This window comes from Cyprinodon variegatus, unplaced genomic scaffold, assembly GCF_000732505.1.
Source record: "Cyprinodon variegatus isolate N-32 unplaced genomic scaffold, C_variegatus-1.0 Scaffold313, whole genome shotgun sequence".
NCBI classification, from domain to species: Eukaryota; Metazoa; Chordata; class Actinopteri; order Cyprinodontiformes; family Cyprinodontidae; genus Cyprinodon; species Cyprinodon variegatus.
Window position 1 is genome coordinate 622,043 of NW_015150766.1, and position 26,437 is coordinate 648,479.

General features: G+C 35.7%; 1 protein-coding gene across 1 annotated transcript in view; it reads right to left on the reverse strand.

Annotated features, from left to right (window-relative positions):
* mdga2 (MAM domain containing glycosylphosphatidylinositol anchor 2) overlaps positions 1-26,437 on the reverse strand; it is a 169,081-nt gene that overhangs the window by 89,631 nt on the left and 53,013 nt on the right. Inside the window, exons 6-7 of the mRNA XM_015384460.1 lie at positions 15,466-15,557; positions 15,097-15,334 (exon numbers count right to left, since the gene is read on the reverse strand). Coding sequence (XP_015239946.1) covers positions 15,097-15,334; positions 15,466-15,557 — 330 coding nt within the window. The remainder of the gene's footprint in view (positions 1-15,096; positions 15,335-15,465; positions 15,558-26,437) is intronic.

Here is a 26,437-nt window from a genome sequence, read left to right on the forward strand (position 1 = left end):
TTCTTGCAAGTACATACTCAGTTACATGCCTGTGCTTTAAAAAATCTTACTGTCAGTAGGTCAGGAAATAGATGTGGCTTTAGTTTCCTGGATTTAAAACAGCTACATTTGCAATAATACCCATGCCACTAGTAATGAGAAATACCCTTCAGTAAATCAAATGTCTATGCAAATGTCTAAAAGACAAGCCTGTCTTTTACTCATAATTCACTCTTTTAGGTGAATCAGTGCGTTGAGGATTTTTTAAAAACTAGTTATCCATGGCCCTATTTTTTTCTGTCAAAATGATATCGAAGCCTGTTTCCTTTCAAAACAGCAAAGACAAGATAACATAACATTCAGGTAAGCCAAATTAATCTTAAAGTTAGAAAATGGCAGAGGGAAAGTTACTATTGCCTAAATAAAAGAAAGAACGCTAAAAAAATGGAAGTGTCAAAAAAATAACTGAAGGAAGACCTACGTTTACTGTATTTTGCTACTGTAGCATACAGACATCGTTAGGAAGTCCACAAAATGTATAAACTTACTAATAGTGCACTTGAAGAAAAAAGACACTTTTCAGAGAAACACCATGCTAGATAAAAAAAAATAAAAATTATATGTTTCACTTTAGCAGACGTTCTATGTTTTCAAAAGTCAGCCATATACCAACGTACCTTTAATCCTTACATTGATTTCACGGACCAAGCCTTATAGAAGTACTTCTTTTTAAAATACATCATTTCTAAACCTTTTTTTTTTTTTTGTGCTTACAACTCTCTGATTGTTCCAGGAAAAATCAAAGATCAAATCCCAGGAGAATTTTAGGTAAAAAGATGTTTTCACCCAACAGTTACTCTTAAGCTTGTAATATAGCGTTCAGCAGCAGGAGCAGCACTGTCATTACAATCAACAGAGAAAACAGTCGTCTTACTCTTGTTGGCCTATTTTCACCACAATATTCATCTCGACATCAGACACAGATCAACAACTTTCCCTTCAAGGTGTTTCGAGCAATTTTCATCATATCAACATTCATGGCAGCATCATTACTATCTCTTGTTTGATTTTTTTTTTTTTTTTTAGCTATTTTGTACTTCTCACTGGTTCTACAGCAAACACACACAAAGATACATGTTTTTAAAAATTCTCTTGAGGTTTACGGCAAGTAATGATAATTATTGCAACAAGGAAAAAAACAACAAGAGAAAATAGTTAGAAGTAGCAAGTAATGGAAATGTTTTGGTTTTTGTAGGTATGTTTATGTGTCCGAGTTTAAAATGCAGCAACTCCAGCAGGTTGAATGAGGCAGTCTGGTTTCTCATCAAGCTTGCCGGCCAAGTAAATTTGTTTAATTAGTAAACCTGGCAAACAGCAACGGCTCCTAGAGTGCTGTGTAACATGCATTTGTGTTTATGTGTTTTTGTGTGAGTCCAAGCCATCAGCAGATTCCAAGACTATTTTGTAGAGCAGCTCCCCTAAACAGTTTACAGCCAGCTTTTCACGGGCCGATAATCTCCTCAGCAGTGATGAAACCCTGTTGTGTTTCCATGATGATTTTTGAATCACTGTCATTCTGTCCAAACAATGCTGCAGCTGGAAAAGAGTCAAGCCAAGTTGGAGTTTTTTTTTTTGTTATTATTCATTTTTTTTACTGTGATGAAATGACTTGAAATCTTAAAAAATTTATTAAAATAAAAGAGCTATGATAAACATATAAACATATTTTAAGGCCATTTCCTTTTTTCAAAGGCAAAAAAAAAAAAAAAAATTCAGCCATTTCAGAGCCTCCAATTGTTCTTTTTTCAATGAGGATGTCTTTATCATACTGTTATGATTGTGTTTAAACACCCACTCCTCAAAGAAGGAATTTACATGTGCGCCTACAGTATGATTATTATGTGGAAGCTTCTGCATTAGAATGGGAATTGTGGCAAGAAATGTGAAAAAGAAAGAAAAAAAAAAAGTATTTAAGCCAAAATGACTTTCATCTCTGTTTTGGCAACAGTTTTAACATATCAGTGAAAAATCCTTCTGCAAGTAGGACAAACAGACAGTGGTTGCTTTTGTATCCACAAAAGGTATTAAAAAATAAGAAAAACAAGCTACACGAGAGGCCAAGAGTTTGGAAGCAATATTAAATTTTTAAAAATGGTAATAGTAGGTTATCAAATTCTCTTTTACTCTAATTAGAATTTATTTAATTTAGTTAGTTAATTATAATCTCCTCTAACTTTATAATCATGGCTTAGATAAGATATGCAAACTCAATGTTATGTTTTTCACCTATAGCACTGAAGAATTGGCTTTTCTGAATCTTTCCATTATGCTCTTATTTTCTTTTTTATTAACTTTTATTCAGAAATTGCCAATATATCCCAATGTAAACCTAAAGGTAAACATAGGAAACATATTTTTATTATTGTATATTTTTACTCTGGGTTCCTGAGCAAGACCCTTAACCCCACACTGCTCCCCAGGCGCCACACAATGGTAGCCCAATGCTAACCAAGGGGATGGGTTAAATGAGAGCTGAATATATCCAATATTAGATCAATAAAGTTCAATTAATATGATTATGATTATTATTATCATGCATTATATAAATTCCACATCCAAAGATCTGCCAATGTTTTGTTTTTTTTATGGGGAAGGCCTAGTAAATTAAATTTAGAAATTGATTCTAATGTTAGCCGTCTATTTAATAATAACCTGTATTGTCTTTGGGAATTTTTTTTTATTTTTTATTTTACAACATATTATAACAGAGTTAATTAATGCTTCATATTTAAAAATGTCAAAATACTGTATTCATTCTATTTTCTTCTTGATCAGCAGATTATAATTATAAAAACGTGATTTTAATTTCAGTGTTTAAGGATTAACACCAACCACCATTGTATAAAAAATGCCACAGAAGAGAGCTTACTTATGTTAAATATTTTTGGTTGAGACAGATAATGGCATTAATAATCAAATAATAAAGCCTAAGGCAAAGAAATGTAATAAGGTAGTTTAAAATGCAACTGTATTCTCAACAGACACGTTAGCTCTACTACTCTACTTCTATATAGGGTAAGCCTTCAGCCTTTTCGAACATTTAAACCTCATTCTAATCTGCAGCATGATGAAAACATTGCATTAGAAAAAAGTATTAGTTTAAAAATCTGTATGCTTTTATTCACAAAAAACACATACGGAAAATCATCCACAGTTACTAATGCTGAACAGGCTAATTGCTCTAAAAAATTCAAAGCAAACAGTAAAATGTAAACTCCATTCACATTTCTTCTTCCATTATCGACAAAAAACCCAATTCAACGGCATTAGAGAGTAGCAGATCTGAAAAGAAAACAATATTGTTAAAGTTTCTTACAAAAAGCTAAATAAAATCAGCTAAAATTGGATTAGCTGATCAGCTAGTCAAAGATTTACAATGAGAAATTGTCCCAGAAAATCCTGCACTGTACCACACCTGAAAGGGAAATATGTAATGCGTACAGTAAATACTGTAATGAAAGAAGGATGTGAAGACTATTTTAATGTCTCGCTAATAATTTATCCATTTAATATCCCGAGCTTTCAATATTTATGTTTTTCATTATTGCTAATTCAGTAGAACATGATATTGAAATTTAAATGTGACTGTTAGTGATTGTGAAAAATTACACATTGAGAATTTACAGTATACTGTATTTATAGGACCTTGTAGGATATTTATGAATAAGTGACCTCAGGAAGACAAGTGTACATTAAAATATTTAAAAAGGCTTTTACTGCAGAGCAGTTGTAACCTTTACTTTGCAATGTCTTAAAGTTGTGGTTTAAAAAAAATAATGAGAATTTAGCATAAACATATTTATAAATAATCTAAGCAATATATTTTAGATCTTTGTTCCACTACGATCCCATCAACCTAGATATACCTTCACTGCAGTCAAACCGGTTAAATTCATTCGCTTGGTTTCAGCATCAAAATAGAAGCAAAACGGGTCTTCATCACTGCAATAACAGCAGATATTATCATGTAATGTTACATTTCCTGATATTTTTTCACACATCATCTTGGCAGTACTGGCCAGGTGTTAAGTGATGACGTCTGTTTCCGTACCTCAAATCTGTTCCATATTTTCTTGGGTTCAAGCAGCTAAACCACAGCAGGAAAGAAGCAGCAGGTAACCGACAACATATGGAAGAGCGGTATATTCGCTGAGCTGCCGTCTTTACACCTGGCCCCTCTTCTGCCCAGATTAGACATATAATTACAGTAGTCTGGGCATAGATCTTGGCAGCACAAAAGCTCACTCGACTGCTCTCGGCGTGCCCATGCTGATACTTCTTTTAACTAGGCTTTGCATTTCATCTTTCTTCCTGGGGACCACCTTTTCCTTGCATGTGAGATTGACCGCTGAGATGCTGAGTGTGGCATTGGGCCTGCTGCTGGTCTTTACTGTGCTCATTGTGCCAAAGCCCTCTAAATGCCAGTGATGCCTGTGGGGCACGTTCACCCCACGTGGATGCTTTTTCAGTGTGCTGCTGCATAGTTTTTATGTCCCCGCCTTTGCATGCGGGTATATGTGAATGTCTTCTCGCCCAAGGGTGACAGTATTCTGTGATCATGTCTCAGCTTTTTGATGATATTCTTCTTGCTGCAGCAATAAAAATATGTACTTGTGCTTTTGCGGGGCTAAATCAAGACAGGGACTCGTAAATTGGCCAAGGTACTGCCACACATCTCTGGGGACTCAGTAAGAATAATCCTCAAAGTGCAGAGGCTGATAGCTGGAGCCATTCAGCGGAGAACTGCAACACAAGAAAATATGAGGCGATTTGCATTTTCTTAAAGCGAAGTCATTCAAAGCGGTGTGAATAAATGTTTTGAGAATAAACATTCCCACTGCCCCTTTTCTAGTAGGCGCTGTGACATCACTCCACATCACCATAGCAACATATCGTTCTGAACTACTGCAGCCGTGCAGGGAGTGTGTCTGTTTGTGCAGGATTGTGTGCTCAGACAGCTTGAAGCCAACGAGTTGGTCACAATGTGACAGGACTCTCTGTTCCTCAGAGCCCTGGAGCTCTGGAGACTGCGTGGGGAGTCCCATAGCTCTGCTATGAGCATGTTTGTGAAAGTGTGTATGTTCACAAGTGAGATGGGGCCCCTCCTCCATGCTCCGAGCTAATGTGTTATAAATATCCACAGATGTGTTAAAATTGCCTTAACATGCTGACAGATTGCACTCTCACACCACTGACCACAATAACACACCACTGTGTGTATGCTGTATTGTTTTTTTTTAGCTCTGTGCATATCTCCTGAGGTTTTATAACTCGTCTTGCAATCTTTCACTTGAGCCCCTCGTGAATTCATGTGGCTCAGATTGCAGAGCAGCAGGCTTTCAATACCGATGCTCTCATGGATTGCAGCTTGATTTGTTGCCACAGTGCTCTCTTTAATGTTGTCTTCTGCTTCTTTGAGTTTTTTCGTCATGCATCCAAGCAGGCTCAGAAACAGCAATTCAGAAATGGCTTTGTCATTTAAAGAGTAGTCAGCAGCTTCATTTGATCAAGCAAACCTTATGTAAACCTTTCATATCTAATGAGGAAGTGTTACTTTTTGTTTTAAGGTTTGCCTCCCAAATGGTCCCATCATAGTGCAGCTAAAGGTAGATAACCTTGTTCCATCATCATGTTTTACACTGCGAGTTAAAAAAGAACAGGTCAAAGTAACACTTACAGCTTCTTCAGTGGCTGCATATCTGCCTTTTACCTTTATGTAAAGAAACTTAGAGGTATGTTCGTAGACAACACTTTGTCTGCAGACATTGGAATGTCAGTTCCACCACCTGCAGTCAACCTTGAAAACATCGCAGGTGTCATGTTGACATATGCTGCCAGGCAGTTGTACATCACTGAGGAGAAGGCAAAACTGCCATCTCCTGTTTCCGTATGACTGATTTCCAGGACAGCGTCTTGTAGAAAAGCTCTTTAGCAACTTCATTTCAGTACAGTTTCCACACCTTTGAGAACCATTTAAAAAATATCTTTGTTGTCAAAAGTTCACTACCTTACTTTCAATCTCAGAGAAGATTTAATGGAAGGTTCGTATTCTATTACACCTGAATCGCATCCTGTTTCAATTGAACGTTTATACATCATAAAAAATTCACCCAATGAATATTGCAATTCAGTATCATTCATTAGAACAAGCCTAAACAAAAAAGAACAACACCAACAGAACTGTACACAAAGTTACTACCATTTTGCAAAACTTCTGTGCAAAGGACTAAACGTAACATTTATGTTATGGCAACCTCAAGAGCAAAGGTGGAAAGAGAAAACAGTTTTTCAAAAGTCCGATGGTTTTCAGACAACTACAATTTAATATACAAATTAGGATGAATCTAATTTAGTTTAATTGGTTTCAGCATTCATTTGTTAAATCAAAGTTTGTTTAATTTGAAGCAAACATCCACTTTGTGTGACCTTTAACCTTTCAGTGTTGCAGCTTGTTCACCATCCAGAAGAGGGTGCCACTGTTTATCAAGTAAAGTTAGATAGATGTGAGAGATGTTATGGTGGAGGGATGCCAGAGAAAAATAAAACTGTCCAAACAAAGTCTCATGTTGGATTATTTTCCCATTTTTAATGGCAAAATTGCTGCAGAATGCACCTTATGCAGTTTGTAAATATTAACACATAGCACACAAGCTCCTCCAGTCATCACCTAACTAGTACCCATTCAGCTGAGCAATATTGTGAAGTGATGGCAACTATGAGGTGAGGAACTGTTGATAGAAACTGCAAAACTAGCAGGGAACATTTTTTTTTTAAATATTTGAGTCTAAAATTCATATGAATAAGTAACTAATAAAACCCATACAAAGAGCTTGTAAGTGTTCTAGCATTCAGTTATCATTACTCTTTTTCATCTCTCTGTTCAGTGGGGATTATAAGCATTTGACATACTTTTATCTAGTTATCTTGTATTTTTTTATTTAGTAAACTAACAGGTTCTCATTTTGTTATCTTAGAGATGTTATAATGTGTGAGAAAGCTTGTTTTTTCTTCATTCAGTCAGAAATTAAAACAGCTGGCACAATAAATTCTGAAAATAAATTCATGTCCCTGTTTTTTTATTCAACATATTATAGAAAATAGCCTTTACAGTTATGGAGAAAGGAGAAAGTATATTTTATTTTTTATTTTTTTATTTTTTAAAAACAGGGCTGTATAATCGATCTTTAAGGTCAACCAACTTTGGATTAACCATTAAATCAATAACTTGCATCTCTACGAACCAGTTTCCAGCAAAATATCAATATTTTCTGCAAATGTTATTTGGCTATAAACCTCTTATAGAAATCAACCTACTGTACTACCTGTACTGTGTTAAAGGTCAAATGCCTCAAATTATCATACATTTTAACTGTAAAACTAAAGATCTATGATTCATTATCATCATTGTACAAAAGCTAACATGTATAGAAATTAATGGAGTAAGCCAATAAGAGTGTTAAACTAGCATGTATTACTTCCTAATGTGCTGTATATTCTATTGTTCTAAAAGCTGCTATTTATTGGAATAAGTAATATATAATAACAGGGCTGCCAACTTTTCACCAAACCTTGGGGTGAGATTTTGAAATAGTTTGGAAAGGAAACACTGAAAGGGTTAGCTGAGGACAGGTGCAGCTAAAGGTTGGAGGTTCGAAGAGGATTTAACTGAAACAAACTGGCAAAATGTGGAATTTTTACAGCACAGTAAATGTTACTGAGTAACAATAAGTGATCTGTAGTTAGGTGGAAAATTTTTCTCACAACATACATTATTTTCTACATTCTGGTGATCTTTAGAGAATTTAAGTAAAGCAGAATGGGCCCTACTAAAATACCTGCATCTTAAAAATACTTTAAAATAAGAATTATCTGCAGCAGATTAAACAATGGGGAGCTAATAAGCTAATACTGGATTACTGGCACTGATACAGGAACCAGTGCAATCGAAACCTATGCAAACTTCACTGTGTATGAATATTTGGTAATAGGCTAATGATTAAAAAGCTTCATTCATTATGTTATTAGTTTTTCTTACAATTGACAAAACAGCAAAAAAGTTCAGACCTTCTAGGAGGCTGTAGATTTTATAAAAAAACTCACTATGACAGGAGACAGCACTTCTCTGGATGTTTTAATTTGGAAGGTGTGATTGAAATTAAGTTTTTAAACATATTTAATGGACCAAAATAAAGATAATAAACTAATGATATGATAATGTATAAGATAAATAATAATAAAAGAAGAACATCCCTGTGGTTTCTCCTCTATGAATCCTGGATTACTGGGTTTTTCTTCACATCCTGAATGTGGTTGGTCTTTTCTTGGGTGGCTGATCTTTTGAAAAATAAAATGCAATGCTTCTTTTTCTTTTTGTGGAGCTCCTATGGGTTTGACAGACAAACCTGAATGCTTTAAGAATTAAAATATTTGTGTTGGTTTAATTACTCCTAAATGTCAACGGGAGATTATTAAACTAGACTGAGCAACAATTATTCAACCTGTGAGCAAAACATGGACTAAGACTGGGACTAAAACAATCACTCAGTCTCCACATCAATATTTTAAGCAAGCTGCTATATTTTTTATTCATATTTACTCAAGTGCTAGATTGCTTAAAATCTTCAATAACTTACAAAGAGAATTATCCTAGTGCAGATGAGATAAGATAAAAATATCTGAACCAGTGAATAGGTGGGAATCCAGACTGGATATTAACCTGGCTGGAGCTTAAATGAAGCCTAGGTGGAAGTTCAACTGAAGGAACTTGTTGCTTTCCTACATCAACCAGCAACACAGTTCATCTTAAAAGGCCTCCAATACGCACTTGCCTGCTCCTCTGCGCAGGCGGCGGATGTGCTGTGTGACTTAATTCAGATGATTCCGTTTCAACCCTCCTCCACCATCGTAGCTAAAGCTTTATCAGATTGTGATTCCTCTCGGGCTCTTACTGCGTTCCCTGTCTCATCTCAAGCGGTCCAGTAGAAGACCGCCATGTTGAGCCTGGTTCTGTCAGAGGTTTCTTCCCAAAGGGGAATTTTTCCTCTCCACTGTCACTTCATGCTCGCTCATCGTGTACATGTTCTCTCAACCTGTGTTATCCAACTGGACTTCCATCTTCCAGGTCCCTGAGAGAAGCTCTAGTATCAGCTCACGCAATCCACTGGATCTCTCCATAAGCTCAGCATACCGTCACGCTAACCAGCAGTCTACAGACTGACCAACTTCATCTATCTCCACTCCTCCACCAGTTTCAGGCCTGGGGGGAAACAGCCCTGTTCTTTACTCCTGTTCATGCATATCTATCAGAATTAAGCGCTATATTTCCTGCTGAGGTCTGAGCGCCAAAGACTAAGAAATTGTATCAATAAATTTCTCCCAATTGACTTTTTTCTTCATGTGGGTTTTTTCAGATTGAACTCTCAGTTAGACAAAGGCAGGACCTGTTACAGTATATTGTACCAAATATTTTCTTGGAGTTAAACAAAATTAACATTTTATTAACCTTGCAGTAAGAGTTCATATATTCTGTTTATGCTTTAAGACAAATAAATGCAACACCCGAGTTGCTTTAAGGTTAACAAATTACTGCGAAACATTTTCACCTTACAAATGAGTCATGATTGGTTTCTGATTTATTCCCATCAGGGTCAGTACATGATTTAAACCAGCAGTCAAAAGTTCATTCTCTTTATTGAAATTGTCCCTCAGATTTTGGTTACTCAAAATAAATTCTAGTCAAACAGACAATATAACTGTCATGAATTCAGACAGATTATAGTCAGCTTCCTACAAGGTTCTGATTAATTAGATTCTGTCACAAAAATGACTTGTTATTTTGCGTTCATTAATCTTGCTCATTTTAATCAGCTGAGCAGATAATTATCCAAACAATTTAACTGGAGTGTCTTTGAGGTTGAAAGAAATACAGAGTAGTGGCAGAATTTCAGGTGTGAGCTCTACGCTAATTGAGAAAACTTGAAACAAAGTGAGCTTCACTAACTTGGTGATCATCCATCCTGCTGAGAATGAGCTTCAGATAGAGTGATAATGATAAATGGCATCAGCACATCAGCTATCGGCAAAGTCATTTTTTGAAATATTCTTAAAATACCACCTATCCATCTGTAATCTACTCTGCATTGTATGAAAGGTTTATCTTGACAAATGCTTCCAATCTGATTCAAAATAACATTTGAGTCAGAACAATAACAGCTCAAAAACGCAGATGCATCCAGTCATTTGCGTATCCATGTGTGCTGCTGACAGGTGTGACTTCTGTTTACTGTTGGAACCTAGTTTGGAGTTCGTAATTCCATCAAAAACAACAGTTTTGTGGTTTTTAATTTTGTTAAGTTCCAAAGGGGAGGTCTTTGTCCTTATTTCAGACCTCACTCATTAATATGTATAAGCCTTTGAATCTCTGGGAGCACTGCAGAGATGAGACTTGCTTTAATGAGTTTGTCGCATCAGTAAATATTAGGGCTGTTTTACAAAAAGGATAAGTTTTAAAAAAATATTTCCTTCTGCCAAAGTCGGCCCTGATCAGTTAATAGTGAGAGAGCAAGACAAATTCCCAGCTTTACTCGTAAATACATTTTTAAATGTACGTTTGTATGCACCAATCTTTGCTATTGACCTTTATGAATATATTGATATTAACTGACCATGTCTGAACCTTAGTTACAGTATAAAAGAGGTGTGTAATCTGCTCTAAATGCTTTTATTAAAACTAATAATTGCAGCTTGGCTTTCTCCCTTCAAGAGAACAGGCAGAGGAACAAATAAGGGAGTTGTTCATCACATAACAGGCAGCAGAGGCATAGCGAAGTAGAAGCACAAGGTGCTTTAGCACACAGCAGCTACAGAGTACTGCTCAGCATAGACACTTCCCCTATTCATGGCATCAATCTGACTGACAGAAACAGACATTCTCAAGAAAGAAACAGCCCACCCACATCCAGGTAAATGCAGCAGGAATAATAACAAGAAGCAACCAGATTCCCAATATAATTTTTGATGACAGGTGAATCTCTATGCCAACACAACTCTTTTAAAACCCCCAACCGCACCCCTACCCCCCACCATACACACTCCCTTACACACACTTAACTGGAACAGTGAGAGCTTAGGAGGCAATCAAAGCACAAGCCTAAAGGAAACCTTTATCCAACCATAAGAGTCAGCCATTTTCTTTATTTCTACAGTAAGACAGCTGTTTTTATTTATTTATTTATTTTTGCACATTAAAGGATCTGTGCTAATGTGTTGGCAGCGCTGAGGCACTCCAAAGGAAGAGACTACACTACTTAAAATATAATGAGGAAACAGTCTTGGCAGATGCAATTGATCTGACTGTTTTATAGCACAGGGATTATCAAAGGATTATCTAACCATAATTATACACCCAGGGTTGACACACAGCTTTCATGTTCGCTCACTGAGTGGCAGCTGAGGTAAGAGAACAACAAGGCACTGAATTAAGGTAAGGGTGTTTGAATGTATTTCAGAGTCTGCAAATGTGAGTTTTGCCTACAAGGGGTAAAGGAGCTCCCTCTGAACCCAAACACTAAGTCACATCACAAACCCCAGACATCCTTATCGGTACCAAACACATGCCGGTAAAGTCAAAGCAAGCGCAGATATCTACTGTGCCGCCAGCAGCAGGACCAACTTTTGGAATCCCCTGAACGGATAATCTGAAAAATCAGGGAGGAGCGTGGCGAAAGCTGGAGACTCCCAGTCATATCTGTTGGGTTTGTGCGCAGCGACATGTAGCATGATCAAGTTTTTTTAAGTTCACTGGCTGACATGAGACATGTTGCTGTATATGGTATTTTTTTCAAAACGTGTCATTCCTCAGTTAAATTGTAACTAGTTTTCAGTTAGCATTTTACAAACTTATTCTTACAACAATGTATTGTTATTTCTTTAATGCCAGAGCGTTCTAATTGGTAGCCTCCTAAAAAGTCTGGCTATTTTCAGAAGCCAATTAAGCAATTAAAAATGAACAAACACAACAATTTTGATTGAAAATAAAGAGGAAATTTGACAGCTTTGTTTTTCCTACTGTTATTGTTCTCAGGATTTCATAGTCCTGTCATTTTACCACCTACGCAGTGCATTATTTGGCAATGACTGATGTGTAACAGCGCAGTAGGAACTTTAACAAACACAGTTACAAAGCTTTTGTAAAACTTTGTCAGTATTATAAACAGTAAAACATGCCGTGAATGAAACCACAGGGATGCAGATCCTGGAACGAGTCAGACTTATGCAGTTAACATGCCTCACATGATGTATGTTGGAGCAGTAAATGCAGCCAAATTTATGCGATGAAAATGGATGAAGATAGATTTATTTACAAGATTCATCTCAAGAGTTTAGATTTTTGGGTTCAGTGCTTGGAGTTTATAAAACATCTTCCTTAGAACATCCTCAGGCACATGAATGGTAATTTAAATTTTGTAAAGGTTATGGAACTAAGGAAAATGTTACCATTTAATCAACATTTATTTCACTACAGTTCTTGTGTTCTTAATATTCCAGCACATTTTAATGTTGTTTCTATCTAAAAAAAACAGTCTTATATTTAGTTTGACTAAATGTCCATTCGAGATAACAATACAAGTATTTTTTTTTATATATAATATGGGAAGTCTCAACAACATTAATGTAGCAGGGTCACTATCACAAAAAAGGTCTCTTTTGATGTCCTCATTTCAATCGCTTAGTCATAAAAAGGTAGCAGAATAATTACACTTGAGATTTATTATAAATAACTAGTACTTTTTCACATACTGGTTTAATGATAATTCTTTAAGATATATTTTCATAAGTTTATGCTGTTTCCTTTTATTGGATGTAGGTTATATTGACATGTCCAACCCAGTGCTCTACTAAATGCAGAGCCTGTGATAAGTTTAGATCATTTGAATAATAATAAGCCGATAACTGAAAAGTAAGTATTTACATTTATAGTTCATTTTATTCATTATATTCATCATATAAAGTGTTTAGTTTGATGTCAAGCGTAACTTGTTGATGCTGCCCTACTGAAATATCCATTGTAGTTAATGTATTTTCAGAAATGTATAAAATAGTGTTAAAAAGCATATGCAACTAGTTAACTGAATCATGTTGGTAATTGAGGTCAACCATGTGCTTATATGATGCTAAGATTAGCTGCAAATGTCTAACCTGTTATTACCCAAACTAGTCTGCCATAACAGGGTGGACATGGCTCATATTAGGAAGGGCATGCAGTTAGACCAGTTACTAATAATATTAAAGATAATCTACAGCCTAACCACGGGTGCCAATGATTAAATGATATTAACTTTCACATAAAAAGATGCCTAACCTTTTGTCATTGTGCGACACATAAGAATTTGACATTTTATCCTACTCTAGGTCAATCAAGATTTCATAAATGATACTGAAAACAATAATTAGAACATTTGTATTACTTTATTTAAAATATATCAGTTTACAAACAAAAAGCTTAATATAACTTTAAGTAATTTGGGAAAGCCTAGATGATGGTGTCATGTCTGTAGGTTTTCATGGATTTATTTCAACTATAGGTGCTTTCAGGTAGCACCTTAAACGTACTGCTTCCTTCGTGACAGTATAGAAAACAACAGAACCAAAACAGGAGACTGTAAGGGAAATTTGTCCACATAAATAAGTTAAATTCATCTTTGAGTACAATTTCTATATTCCTGAAGTGTCAGGTAACGGTTTAAGTATTCTGAGATTAAGATTACACTGTGTACGTGGGGGCTAAAATAATGCTTTTCCAATTTTTTGTACTTTTTGTCATTTAGTTGACCTCACAAAAAATAAAAAATAAATGAAAAAAAATGTAGAGCTACTGAAGCAATTTTGAAAGACATCAGCCAGGAAGGAAAACTGGACACAAATTGTTCTCCCAAATGAACATTGATCCTGAGCACACAGACAAATTAACTTCAAAGCTATCTAGGGGAACAATGACAATGTTTTGAAGTAATCGTCGCAAAGCATTAAACTCAGTCTTTTAGGAAATTGTGAACAAAACTAAAAAAGCAGGAGCAAGACAGGACTCAATTAAAACAACTGAGTCAGGAAGAAGGAGTAATAATGAAAATAACTGTATAATATTAATACAAGCTTGTTGAATAACCCAACTAATACAGGGTACGTTTTACCAATTTCTAAGTAAATGTAGGGAAATGTCTGAAAGAACAAAGTTCAAAAGAGGTCTAAAAACAGTTATCACAAAGTAGGCATTTAGCAAAAATAAATACTTTTACAATCATAGTTGATCTAAAACAAAAAAAAAGTTCAGTGTCAATGCCTAATTTTCATCCAGTATGATGCTGAATAACTTCTGAATAAGTGGCTCTCAATCCTGGTCCTCAATTATCAATGCCCTGTGTGTTTTAGATTTCTCCCTGGTAAAATCTGACTAATATTAAAGAATGGTTAAAAGGCTTCTGCAGTACTTATTGGCTGCTGAGGATGTCATGCAAACATTTGATTCAGATGTGCTGTAACAAAGAGACATCTACAACATGCAGGGCAGCGGTACATTCTGAGCATGTTTGAGAACTACTGTTCTAAATGATCGCTGATTTGTTTGACCTTAATTTAATGACAAAAGCACTATATTATACTAAAATATGTCGATCATAAACCAAAACTACTACTCTAAAGGCTCCCTATATGATTAAAATGGTGACAGTATAGAGCTCTACTGTGTGTGTATTTTGCACCTATTTAAAAGCCTTTTTTTGCATATTTACTAACTTTCTGAAGACTTAAAGTCTGCTTCTAATGTAGCAAAACATCAATTTAAAGTCTGATGAGATTCAAAAATGTGGTATGAATTAAGTTTAGGTTAAGATGGGGGTTAGTGAAATACTGGTAATGGTTAGGGAAAAGAGAATGGAGAGCAGACAATGCAAAGTCTTGATATAGAAAGAAACAAAAACTTTGTGGGTGTGATGGGATATGTTATATGGAAGAGCGAAAGTCTTTAAAGGTTTCACTGACACAAAGGGGTGTGAGGCTCACCTGTTGTGGACGAAATGTTTACATCAATGCTGATCTCAGGGATGCCGCCACCCTTCAGTGCAGCCACACAGGTGTACGTGCCAAAGTCAGTAAACTTCAGGTCTATGATGTCCAGGTTGGTGGTCCCCGGTGAGATGTCAGGGTCCGTCTGAGTAATGACCATGCGCTCTGAACTCCGGAGGGCGCGCCCGTTTTTTAACCAGCTAAATGTCAGCTCCTCTGGGGGCGTCGCTTCAACCTAAAAAAATACATCTTATTGTTACTGGACAAGTAAATTTACTTTTGGTCGGCATTCAATATTTACTTATTAATAAATTCTTTATTCGTTGTACAGACAGACAGATTTTATTTATATGCATGCTGTTATACCTGACAAGATATCTTGACTTCACGTCCAATCTGGATGTTATCATCATTGTGGTAGGGGTCAGGCGTGATCCAGAACCGCCCCTTCTTTAAAGCTGTGAAGGAAACATATTTATGTTTAGAAACTAGACCATTTTTTTTACACATCCTGTGTTGGTCCTAAATAATTAAACACATTTACAGTAGCTTATGGCTCTCCTCGTGATATTGATGCAGTGTTAGAAGTTTACTCACAATAAAGGATGCTATCATTTATAAATAAGCATTTATTCTGTTGCTCATTTTAACCTTTCCAAGTGATCTTACTTGAACATTGAATTACTATTATCTGTCTCTGGGAATCATTTGGTGAATCCACAAGTTTGAGTGTTTCTTAACATTCTCTGCATATCGATTATTTTGTTAAAAGCTTTAATTACAACCCTGTGCTGGTAAACGGCTCATCATGTTTGCTTGTCTATGAGTTAAATTGGTTTTCAAATTACTTCCCCACATGAACACAGTGACCCATCATTTCTCCTAAAATGATGGTAACCCATCATTTCTCCTAAAATATATTCTAATCTTTACATATATTGTTATAAAAACACCATAAAATACACATTTATTTAAAAAAGGAAGTGTAGAGCCCTTCTCTTTCAGTTTACTTAATAACATTAATTTGTATTGACCTATAGTGCTTTCATTCAAAGTGCTGAGCAGCTGCTAAAAGATACAAAAGAAGACAATACAGAGTAAAACAATAATTAAACTGATAAAAAACAGAAAAAAAGAAACCTTCCTTTATTATAAAGAAGTTCAAGTTATGCATGTTTGCATCGAGCCTCTCTGAAATTTAATCGTTTTTACAAATATAGCTTGGTATAGAGACAATGTTTCCTGACTGCCTTGCATATAAATGTAGAGAGGTGGTGTGAAATTTATATGTTTACTATAAATGAACACTAATCAGTTTACTTTATCCCATTCCTTTTCAAGCCTTGTTTTTTGTTTTGTTTTTGTTACTCATATTATGACTCCTGAGTTTAAATTGATGAACTGGCATTCATTTGTGTGATCCAATGCATGTAATGCATGTATGTCTAATAATAAAAAAAAAAAAAAAGATATTGTGCAAGACTCAAACTGCATCTTGGCCTCGTCTGTAAACTGGTTCTGAAAAATTCTGAATACTTACTCTTTAGGAGGAAATAGCAAGCAAAAGCCCAAAACCCTGACTGAAGGGCATCATTATTTATCCTTGTATAACCCTCATTGAATTAACCACTCAACTATCACCAGAACCGGTACACTCATTGAGCTTAACAAAAAACTAATGGACCAGTATAACAAGATAATTAAATCTTTTCAACAAAGACTAACCTTGGGTGTTAAACTAGTCTTACTTTAGAGTTGCATTCAAGCTGCAAAGAAGTTACATTTATTTAATCATTTTATAATAACAGCACTCTTGCTCATTCCTGGTCTGCATCTATTATCCCACACCACACTTTCTTATAGTACCTCCCATCAAACCAAGACAATGGTGCATAACGTTTTCAACCTAAGTGTTAAACCAAATGTTATAAGTGCATAAAATCCACAGAGTCCTTTTCTGTCTTTCTTTTAGGATCCAAAGAAGTCCTCCTTTCAACCCCATCGTATTTTACTTTAGATATAAACATATAAATACATTTGGAGACTAAGTCCAACTTGCTGATAGAAACGGCAAAAACAGTTGTTAGTGAAATCCCTGAATAATAAATTATTTATAAACAAAACAATTTCAGTGGCTACCATTTATATAATAACATTTCATATAAATAATTGATTCATAATTATTAACCAGAATTAGACATTTATTCATTAGATTAAACAACTTTTGTTACATGAAACTTAAATTAGATTTCCTTTGTATGAAGAGGCATTTGTCTCAGTGCAGCTATGGAAAAACCTGTTTTCTCCCACGCTTTTGTACTTTTTGAAAAATCTTCTCTATAAAGACAGCGGACAAATTCACCAGACAAATTATTTCCTTCCATTATAAATGTGAATTTATGGAAATTTTGTACCTCATCATTTTCTATATAGTACTGCTAAATAGCAGTGTTTGTATGTCTGCAGACCTCCCCTTTGATTGTTAATGTGTAGGCATCGCTCATACAATAGCATGACCTGCACAGTCAAGGCAATTTTATAAATGTTTTTTAAGCCAGAACACAATGAGGGATGCAATATATTCAAATATGCACAAACTGTTTTCTGGAATAATTTTCAAAAACACCTGAAATTGTCAGAGCTGTGTACTCAAGTTTACTTCAGTTATTATGGAGGCAGAGAAGAGTTTATTTGGCCAGTATGGCTGTTTGATGTTCTTGCTCATGTTTTGCACATGGTTCACTGTGATCTACTTTATTGTTGCAGCTGTTAATCCCTCTGTGTTTAGGGCCTCTCCTGAAAAAATATTTTTCCATACACATTTTACTTGAATAGTTATAGTCTACTATAGTACTACTATAGTCTAGGTAATTGTAGTGGTATAAGTTATAAAATAAAATTATTTTTTGTGTGCAACTGGCTCTAAAAAAAGGGATGTATTTTAACCTATGGAGCTTCTTAAGCATTGATACAAACTATAGGATACTGCTGTATAGATATAGGTACAAAGAGATAACAGAGGCAGAAAGATAACTAACATAAAATTAAGCATTTCTTGTCCAATGGTTTGCAAATTCCCTTTACAAAACAATATTCCTCCTAAATGTTAGGGGAAAAAAGATGATTTCATTATAATACTGCTGTATCGGTTCCAAAGCTTGCATCTCCTGCTTATAAAAAAAAAAAAAAAAAGCTGACGGCACCATGGAAATCTTTTCATCTGGCAATTCCCAAGTGACATTATCATATTCAGTTTCGTAAAGGGAAAACAAAAACAGAAACCACTGTGTCAGATTTAAACACAGGAAATTGAATGTGCAAAACACATTGTGATGCCTGCCAAACTGCACACTGAAGGGGAGATGAGTGACACGCGCCTCCTTGACATGATCTTCCTCCTCACTTTTGAAATCAGCAATGGCAGGTAGAGAATCTGTTTTCTAATACATGGCATGGTGATGCCAAAAAAAAAATAAAAAAGAAATTGCACTCATGTCAATACTCCCCAAACCCCTATGCATTTATTTTCCATTCTTGTACCCACATCCGTCTTCAAAGTTTTAGGCCTTACCTTTCAACATGGATGTGTTTGATTTAATAGTGCTGGCATGGAAAATGTGTCATTTAGTACTATACAGTGTAACACATATGTGTGACCTTTATAGAAACAAAGCAAATGTTATTACTGCCACACAGACATCCATCTCCCATTTGGGTAAAGCTGTACTATAATGTGTACATCCATAACATAGTTTCCGATTTGCCTAAAGATAAGATACATAGCATAAGGTTAATGAGACAAGACAAAGTCCATAGTGGAAGCCATTAAGCAAGTATGTCTGGGAGGAAGCACAAATTTTCTACTACAATGCATGTCAAGGCAAGAAAATATCCTGAGGCAGAGTGGCACACTCGTCGTTCAGTCATCGCTGTACAGCTTGACAGTTTGGAAAGGCGTTTGTATCTCAGTGACAAGCTATGAATGGTTAGTCGCCATGTCATAAGGAAGCATTAAATTCAGGTACACACATGGACTTGAACAACTCTAAAGCTATGCCAAAGCAGGATATTAACAGAATCCATCAGGAGCTCTAGATGGCATAAGTTCTGTTTGATTTATATAAATAAGGTTATAAGCTGTTAAACAAAACAATCCTTTTGAAAGATACGTTTTCAATAATAATTTTACCTGATATTTACTTTTATCTCATTGCTGCTTTTAGTTTGCAGTTTGTATGAGATTTTTTTATACATTCAATTTTTTTTTTTTTTTTTTTAGGTTTGTAGAAATTAGCAACACATACAACAGGATACTTGTCTACTGTAAAAAACATGGATGAAATCTTTTTGCAACGTCTTTCAATCAGTTTATTTGTAAGCGACATCCACATAAGGTCTGCTAAATTCATTATGAATGACAGAATTTATCAGTTCAGTAATACTCATTGGCTTTCAATTCACACTATGCTGTGTTTTTTCAGGTTTATTGATCCGCAAAAGCACTAGACTCTTAAATTAACAGAAAATTGCACATTGGTGAATGTTAAGAATATAGCTTGCAGTTTTAACAAGCTGACAATTAGAATATAGAAAATGCTGGTTGAAGCATTTTAACCTGGATGTTGGTTTAACTGTTGTGAAGAAGTAATTAAAAAGATGTGTTTGTGTTTGATAATGTAGCCTATATGGGTACCATGGATATTTATGTAGTCTTTGCACCATACCTTACACTCTTATCTTTTAGGCCAAATTGAAAAATAAAAATCAAGGAACGGCTATATGGTGGAGCAGTTGGCTGCAGATGCCCAGTAGCAACAAAGTCTATGGTCCAATTCCAGCCAGCAGGATATTTGCATATCCTAGCAGTGCAAGCTGTAGCTCTCCCTGTATGCTCCAATTTACCCACAATCCCCCAGAAAAACATGACTTTTGGGTTTTGAAGGTGCTCAACTCTGTTTCTTGTACTCATCTAACAATTAAAAATATATGGCACACTTGATATCACTATATTATGAAACTGAAACATTAACTCAACAGGTTGAAATATTTATTTATATAAGATTAACTTTCTGTTTTAGAGGTAATTTTCAAGAAAACATTTTAATTAAGTAAAAAAATATCTTTAAATAATTTGCATTTTAACTTCAAGGAGATAAATGTGCTCATAGCAACAATCTTGTTTCCTACATTTTTGAGAATATCCCAGCAATGAATCAAGCATCCTCATTTCCACACAGTCTATTATGCATGATTGCACATATTCATGCATATTTTACAATTTCACCATGTGTTCACCACATTCTAAAAAAAATCATTTCCTGCCATTTTAGTTAAGTATAAATAATGAATAAAAAGTAGGCCTTCTTGTAAATCGACTACACTTGTGTGCAACAGAGATACGCAGATATCACTTCACCTGGTCGTACACAATAGTTCACAACCTGATGCCTAGAAAATTCTCAAAATGGTATTTTAGTTTAATAGTATTTTTGTAAAATAACAAATAGACATTATACTAAAATACTATAATATATATTTATTTATTTATTGACAGAGAGAGCAAGAGTGAGAGGGAGAGAGAGAGAAGTAGAGGAGAAGATCTACCACACTAGACAAGACCCCAGGTGCAGACTATGCACAGAGACCTCTGAGACAATCCAGCACATAACTGCAGGGTCTAAGATGCTGGAAGGTAAAGCTTACATGGGGCACAATAACCAAGTGGCTGGGATAATGTACAGAAACATATGTGCAGAATATGGGCTAGAAATCCCAAGGACAAAGTGGGAAACACCTTCAAAGATGGTACAGAATGATCAAGCCAAGATCCTTTGGGACTTTCAGATACCGACTGACCGAATGGTAATGGAAAACAAACCAGACATTGTGGTGGTGGACAAAAAGCAGAGGAAAGCTGTTGTGGTTGACATAACAATACCAAGTGACTGCAACATCAGGAAAAAAGAACATGAAAAAGTAGAAGAATACCAGGGGCTCAGAGAAGAGCTGGAGAAAACCTGGAAGGTCAAGGCATCAGTAGTGCCTGTGGTCATTGGGGCACTCGGGGCAGTGACCCCCAAACTTGAGGGGTAGTTACAGCAAATCCCTGGTAGGACCCAAGCTTGGAGGAAAAAAGGGAGACCACCCTTTTTTTATATCATCCCATCCCATCAGGCAAAAGTGAGTTGTCACTCGTCCCATCTCTGTTATGGCAACACATATGAATCTTTTATTAGATCTCTGGTAGGAAACAGAGCTTTCCCATTTGCTTTGAAGGTAAACTCTTTTCAACTACTGTTGCGCATTTCCCACAACATTATAAATAATAGCTCTCGAGGGCTGTATATTTTGTTTGTGAATTCAAAATTTGTACACCCTTAGATAAACCTAAGCTGACCATATGTAAATCCATTCATTTTCCATAGAAATAAGGCAAGGACACATCCACAAATAGGCTGTTTGTGTGAAACAGCAGAGTTACTAAGGAGCTTTGTTTCTAATCTGTTTTATAAGAAATACCTTTTTTGTTACTGTCAAAGCCTAAATCATCTTCTAACATGTGTAGCATGGATCAAGGTGCCACCAGTGGATTTTATAATACAGCTGTGTGCATTTACAAGTGCAAATTCTGTTCGGATTTCAGACAGCAGTGTACAAAGTAAGCTGACAAGCCCTTTCTTGTGGAAACGCTGGGGATTAGCTTCACACAGATATGTGGGGAACATATTAAGCTAGCGGGAACTTTAAGCTTAAGGTGCAGAAGTCTACTGGGTGTGTTGGGTTTAGTCACTAAAGGCGAGGGCTCAAATTACCTGACTGATTTGTTAATTTCTTTTTTTTCAGCCTTGTTTAAATTAAAGCCAATGATAAAGACTTATAACATATTATACTGGCCGGTTTATGGTCAGTAATGTATAAAACAAATACAAATAAAACTGAATTGTTTTACTTGGGGCTTTAAATGTTTTTCCAAAATGATTAAACATGCTTTGTGACATTGACGTATACATAAATACATTTAATTAACCATAATGTTCTCTATAATATTTTTATGTTAACTCAGTGGTTACAAACATCTCAAACAGAGAACCGGCTTTCTGGTATGTTCTATGCATTCTGCCATAATAATGATGTTGCATGATGCAGACGCTTTTAACCTGCACATAGTTTTTTGTGCACTGATTTGACTTAAATTGTTAATACTATAGGGTAAAACATTTTCTTGAAAACTGATTGTTTTGTTCCATACCTCTGTGCAGGATTAAGATTTTAAATTGTAGCATCCAATAAGCAACTTTTCATTATCAAATTTAGAAGAATTCTTAAACATAGCACTTAGTTATTACAATTTTCCAAATAATTTTCTCTTACTGAATCAGAGTGAAAACTTTCATCTTGGCGAAATTATTTCATTTCTCCTTAATAACAAACTTCCTTAGATAAGAAGGGTAAAACAAAACAAGCCTTACTTTACTCCCAAATCATGTTCCAATCCTTTGCTAAAGACAAACACACATCATATTTTCATTAATGTTAACCGCAGTATGTTCCCAATATTCAATATCTGCTTTCTGAACTCACATGTAAGTTTCAACGTATGAAGGCAATTTAGAAATAAAAATCACCTCTTAATAATCTCAATCTATTATTATTACAATACATCTAATAACCATCCCATATAAAATAAAACAATAAACTCAGAAAATGTTCTATTAATCAGTATTGTATCAACCACTTGCATTTCTCGAACCCAGAGATCAAATCTTCATATATAGCAGAAGTTACCATGACAAAATATCTAATTCAGAATGTCATATCTGATTGTTTGCTTCATAGCAAAAAGATGAATGTGTCCTTAAGTAATGCAATTTTAATTAAAGATGTCTCCAACACAGTTCATATCATGCAGATATATTTTCCTTATTTTTCCAATAAATCCAGTTTCATAAACATTGTAAACAAACTTTTATAGGAGGCTAAATGTGTAAAAGATGAATTGGATCTGCTCTTATTATTATTATATATTGTGTTATTATTTTAAGACCTATATTTTTATGCTAAAACACAGTCTGTCTGAAAATAACGTCTCAATCAGACCCCTTGAAGGAAAGGCTATCGAGGTTAAGCATCATAGCTTTAATGCATGTATAGGTGTTTCAGGTAGATGGAAAATAACCTGCACTTATATAGCAGCAGAAATTGATTAAAACTGATATTAGGAAATCAAAGCTTTAAAAAAAAAACATTTTCTCTGGTGTGTTTGGAGAGCTTCTTGGTCTTCATCCTGTAATGCCTCTTGATTTGTGAAGTAGCAGCCTCTGGGATCATTCAGAATGAGGTCTGAAAGATCATGAAGCACTTAGACTTCACACAGCTGGACTTAATTTCACTAATTATGTGACATTTTAGGTTAAATGGTTGCACCAGAACTTTTAAGGACTTCCAAGCAAATGGATATATACCAATATTGCTTTGTAAAATTTATTTTTCAAACAGCACCTCAAAACATTTACAGGTTGAATATGATAAAATAGGTTAAAAAGGCCTACAGGAATCAATATTTTCATTATGTGTCTTTTTTCCACATTTGCCCAAAATTTTGCTCTCAGTTCAACTCTGATGTAGATATTATTCAAGGCTCTGCTGCGTATTTTCCACACCTAATACAGTTTTCTTGTTTTCACCCTTCAACTGTAGACTGAAAGGCTTTTTGCGTGTTGAAAGCTTTTTGAATTCTCCATAGTTTAAATAGCCTTTGGGAATAATAGGAGGCTCATACAGAGCTCTGATAATCATACAAAGAAAACGCCAGATGAGGTCTTTTACTCTGAGAGCTGGTGTCACTGGACAAGATTATAGTAGTACCTCGGGTGGAAGGTAAAGGAGCTCCAACATACAGACAACAACAAAAAAACATGTATCCCAGTAATAGAAAAAAAAAGTCATAACTAAGAACCAGAACATGCGCTGAAGTTGTAGCCTTCAGTCTCACTGCTGCTCTAAAAAATACTTCCCATTCCACTTTTAATCTGTATGAATAACCTTATGTCTACATATCAACTTTTCATTTGTCACTTAAAGCAAAGCAACACACTGCCCTCCTCATTGTAGATATCTGCTCATGGAGCTAAAGTTGTCTTTCAAAGCCAGATGGATGGCTCCAGCTCTTATCTGCTCAAGGTTGCACACTGAAATGGAACGCAGTCAGCAGAATAGATCAAAATGCAGAGCATTCATGCACGCTGGCATATTTGTGCCGCCATCCAAACACCTTTCATTTTCGTATTCAGTTTCAATCTGCAGTCCTCACATTAACAACCACATGGTCCCCATGCCTCAGCACTTTTGCAGTTTCACAAGCAATCACACGTGTGTTCTTCTGTTTAGAGGAGAAATGCTATTTGTAAATCAAATAGGAAAACACATTTTTACATCTAAACACTACGCACAGTCTGCATGCCAGGAGGGAAAGAAATGAAGCCGTTTGTCTCACTTCTGGAAACCAGTTCATTACCTTCAAAAGTTGAAGACTATCACAAAATAATTGTGTTTTGTTGCTGTAGCAGGAACAACCAAATTCAAAGCTGAGTCAATTTAAGTTACCTATAAATATGCACGTGTAGATTTGTGCAGTAAGTTGCGCACAGGCAACAATGTGAAAACCATGGCTAGCTTTGCTGAAAAAGGTGCATATGTGCCTTTTAAAGAACTCTTGAGGAGCACCCACTGAAATCTGATGACAGCACTGCAGTGTCTGATTTTCCATCTTTCATAGCTACGCCACATCTCATTTCATCCCATCACATAGAGGAAGAATGCAATGTTTTGCAAAATGATGGAAAATAGTCAGCTGTGTTGGCATTAAGGAAGACACGAAAGACAATGCGCCAATCCGGTTCCCCCTTTCAGCACCATCTGTAATCGATTGTGTCGAATATAAACGATTCTGTATTTTATTTTATGTCTGGTTATATGTAATATGCAACCATAAAATAAAGGAATAACCAGTGCAAAATAGATCTACAGCAAATATCTTATAAACTGCTAAAGAATAGGCTGACAGGGTAAAGCCGGGAAGTGACCCGTGTTTGAAGACGTGTTGCAGACGCCTTAATCCGTAGAAAGGATCTTGTCAGCAGGGTGATGTGATGCCAGGGGCCTGCTGGGCTGGCTGTCGAGATGGCCAAGGCCTGGAAGGCACTCTGGCTGGTGTGGTGGTATGGCCAGAGAAGCTACCATCTGCTGGGGAGAGATGTGTGTTTCCACACAGACAGCCCCTTTGGCAACAGCAGTTTGCTGGGGCTTCTCAAGGACCAGAGAAGAACCTAACCAGCTGAGATAAGCAACGATGAGGCCACAGGGTGACCCTGCTAAACATGCAAATTGAACTGTGCCCAGCAGAGCTGAATGATTAGGTTTTGCATGCACACATGGGGCATATCAACTCATGAGCACTGGATGATGACCTTCGATGTAAACATGTGCTTGCAATTTTAACAGTTTCAACAATCGTAGGAACTAACAAACACACAGCATCTATTTATGTATCTAGCTCAACACTGAAGCTTCCCTGGGATGCACATATGTTTTATTTAATTAACTCTATTTAGTTTTCATGCATATATTAAATAAAAAATCCCAAAAAATTAACATGATGATTTTTTTTATTTTACCTTCTACCTGATCACTTGTCTATAAATGTTTATATTATTTTTGTCTGTTTTTTTTTTACACTGTAGTAAATGTTATATAAAGATTTGAAACTTTCTTAGTGTTTCTGCATTGCTTTTTCATTAAAGGGGCATATTAGGAGCCCAAAAAGAATATTTTCTTGAAGAAATTTAAAAGTTAAAACACCCTAGTCCTTGCATTAGTAAAAAAACAACAAAAATATGTTTTTCAAAACAACTATACAGTCCTGACTCTGATCTAACCCAAAACCATAGATGCAACAGATGTAAAACAACTATAACACTACAAGTACGTAAGTATATATATATATATATATATATATATATATATATATATATATATATATATATATATATATATATATATATATATTGTTGGGATCCTCAGGCTTGCCCACCTGAGGGCGCCAAGGATCCTCTTCTGCTCTTTGTCTTTTTCTCTTAGGGCTGGAGCTACTGTTAGGTTCTGGAGATTACCCTCTGCCTAAAGCAGAGTGCGCCGTGGGTCCTCCTGAGCTGAGCCTCCCACACACCTGTGGCTGATCTACTCATCAGTAGGACCACAGTATTTAAGTTGCCTTCAGACCTTGATTCCACGCCGCAGTGTTGATCTTAGTTGGTTAGCTTCCTGAGCCTTCTGTTTTAGA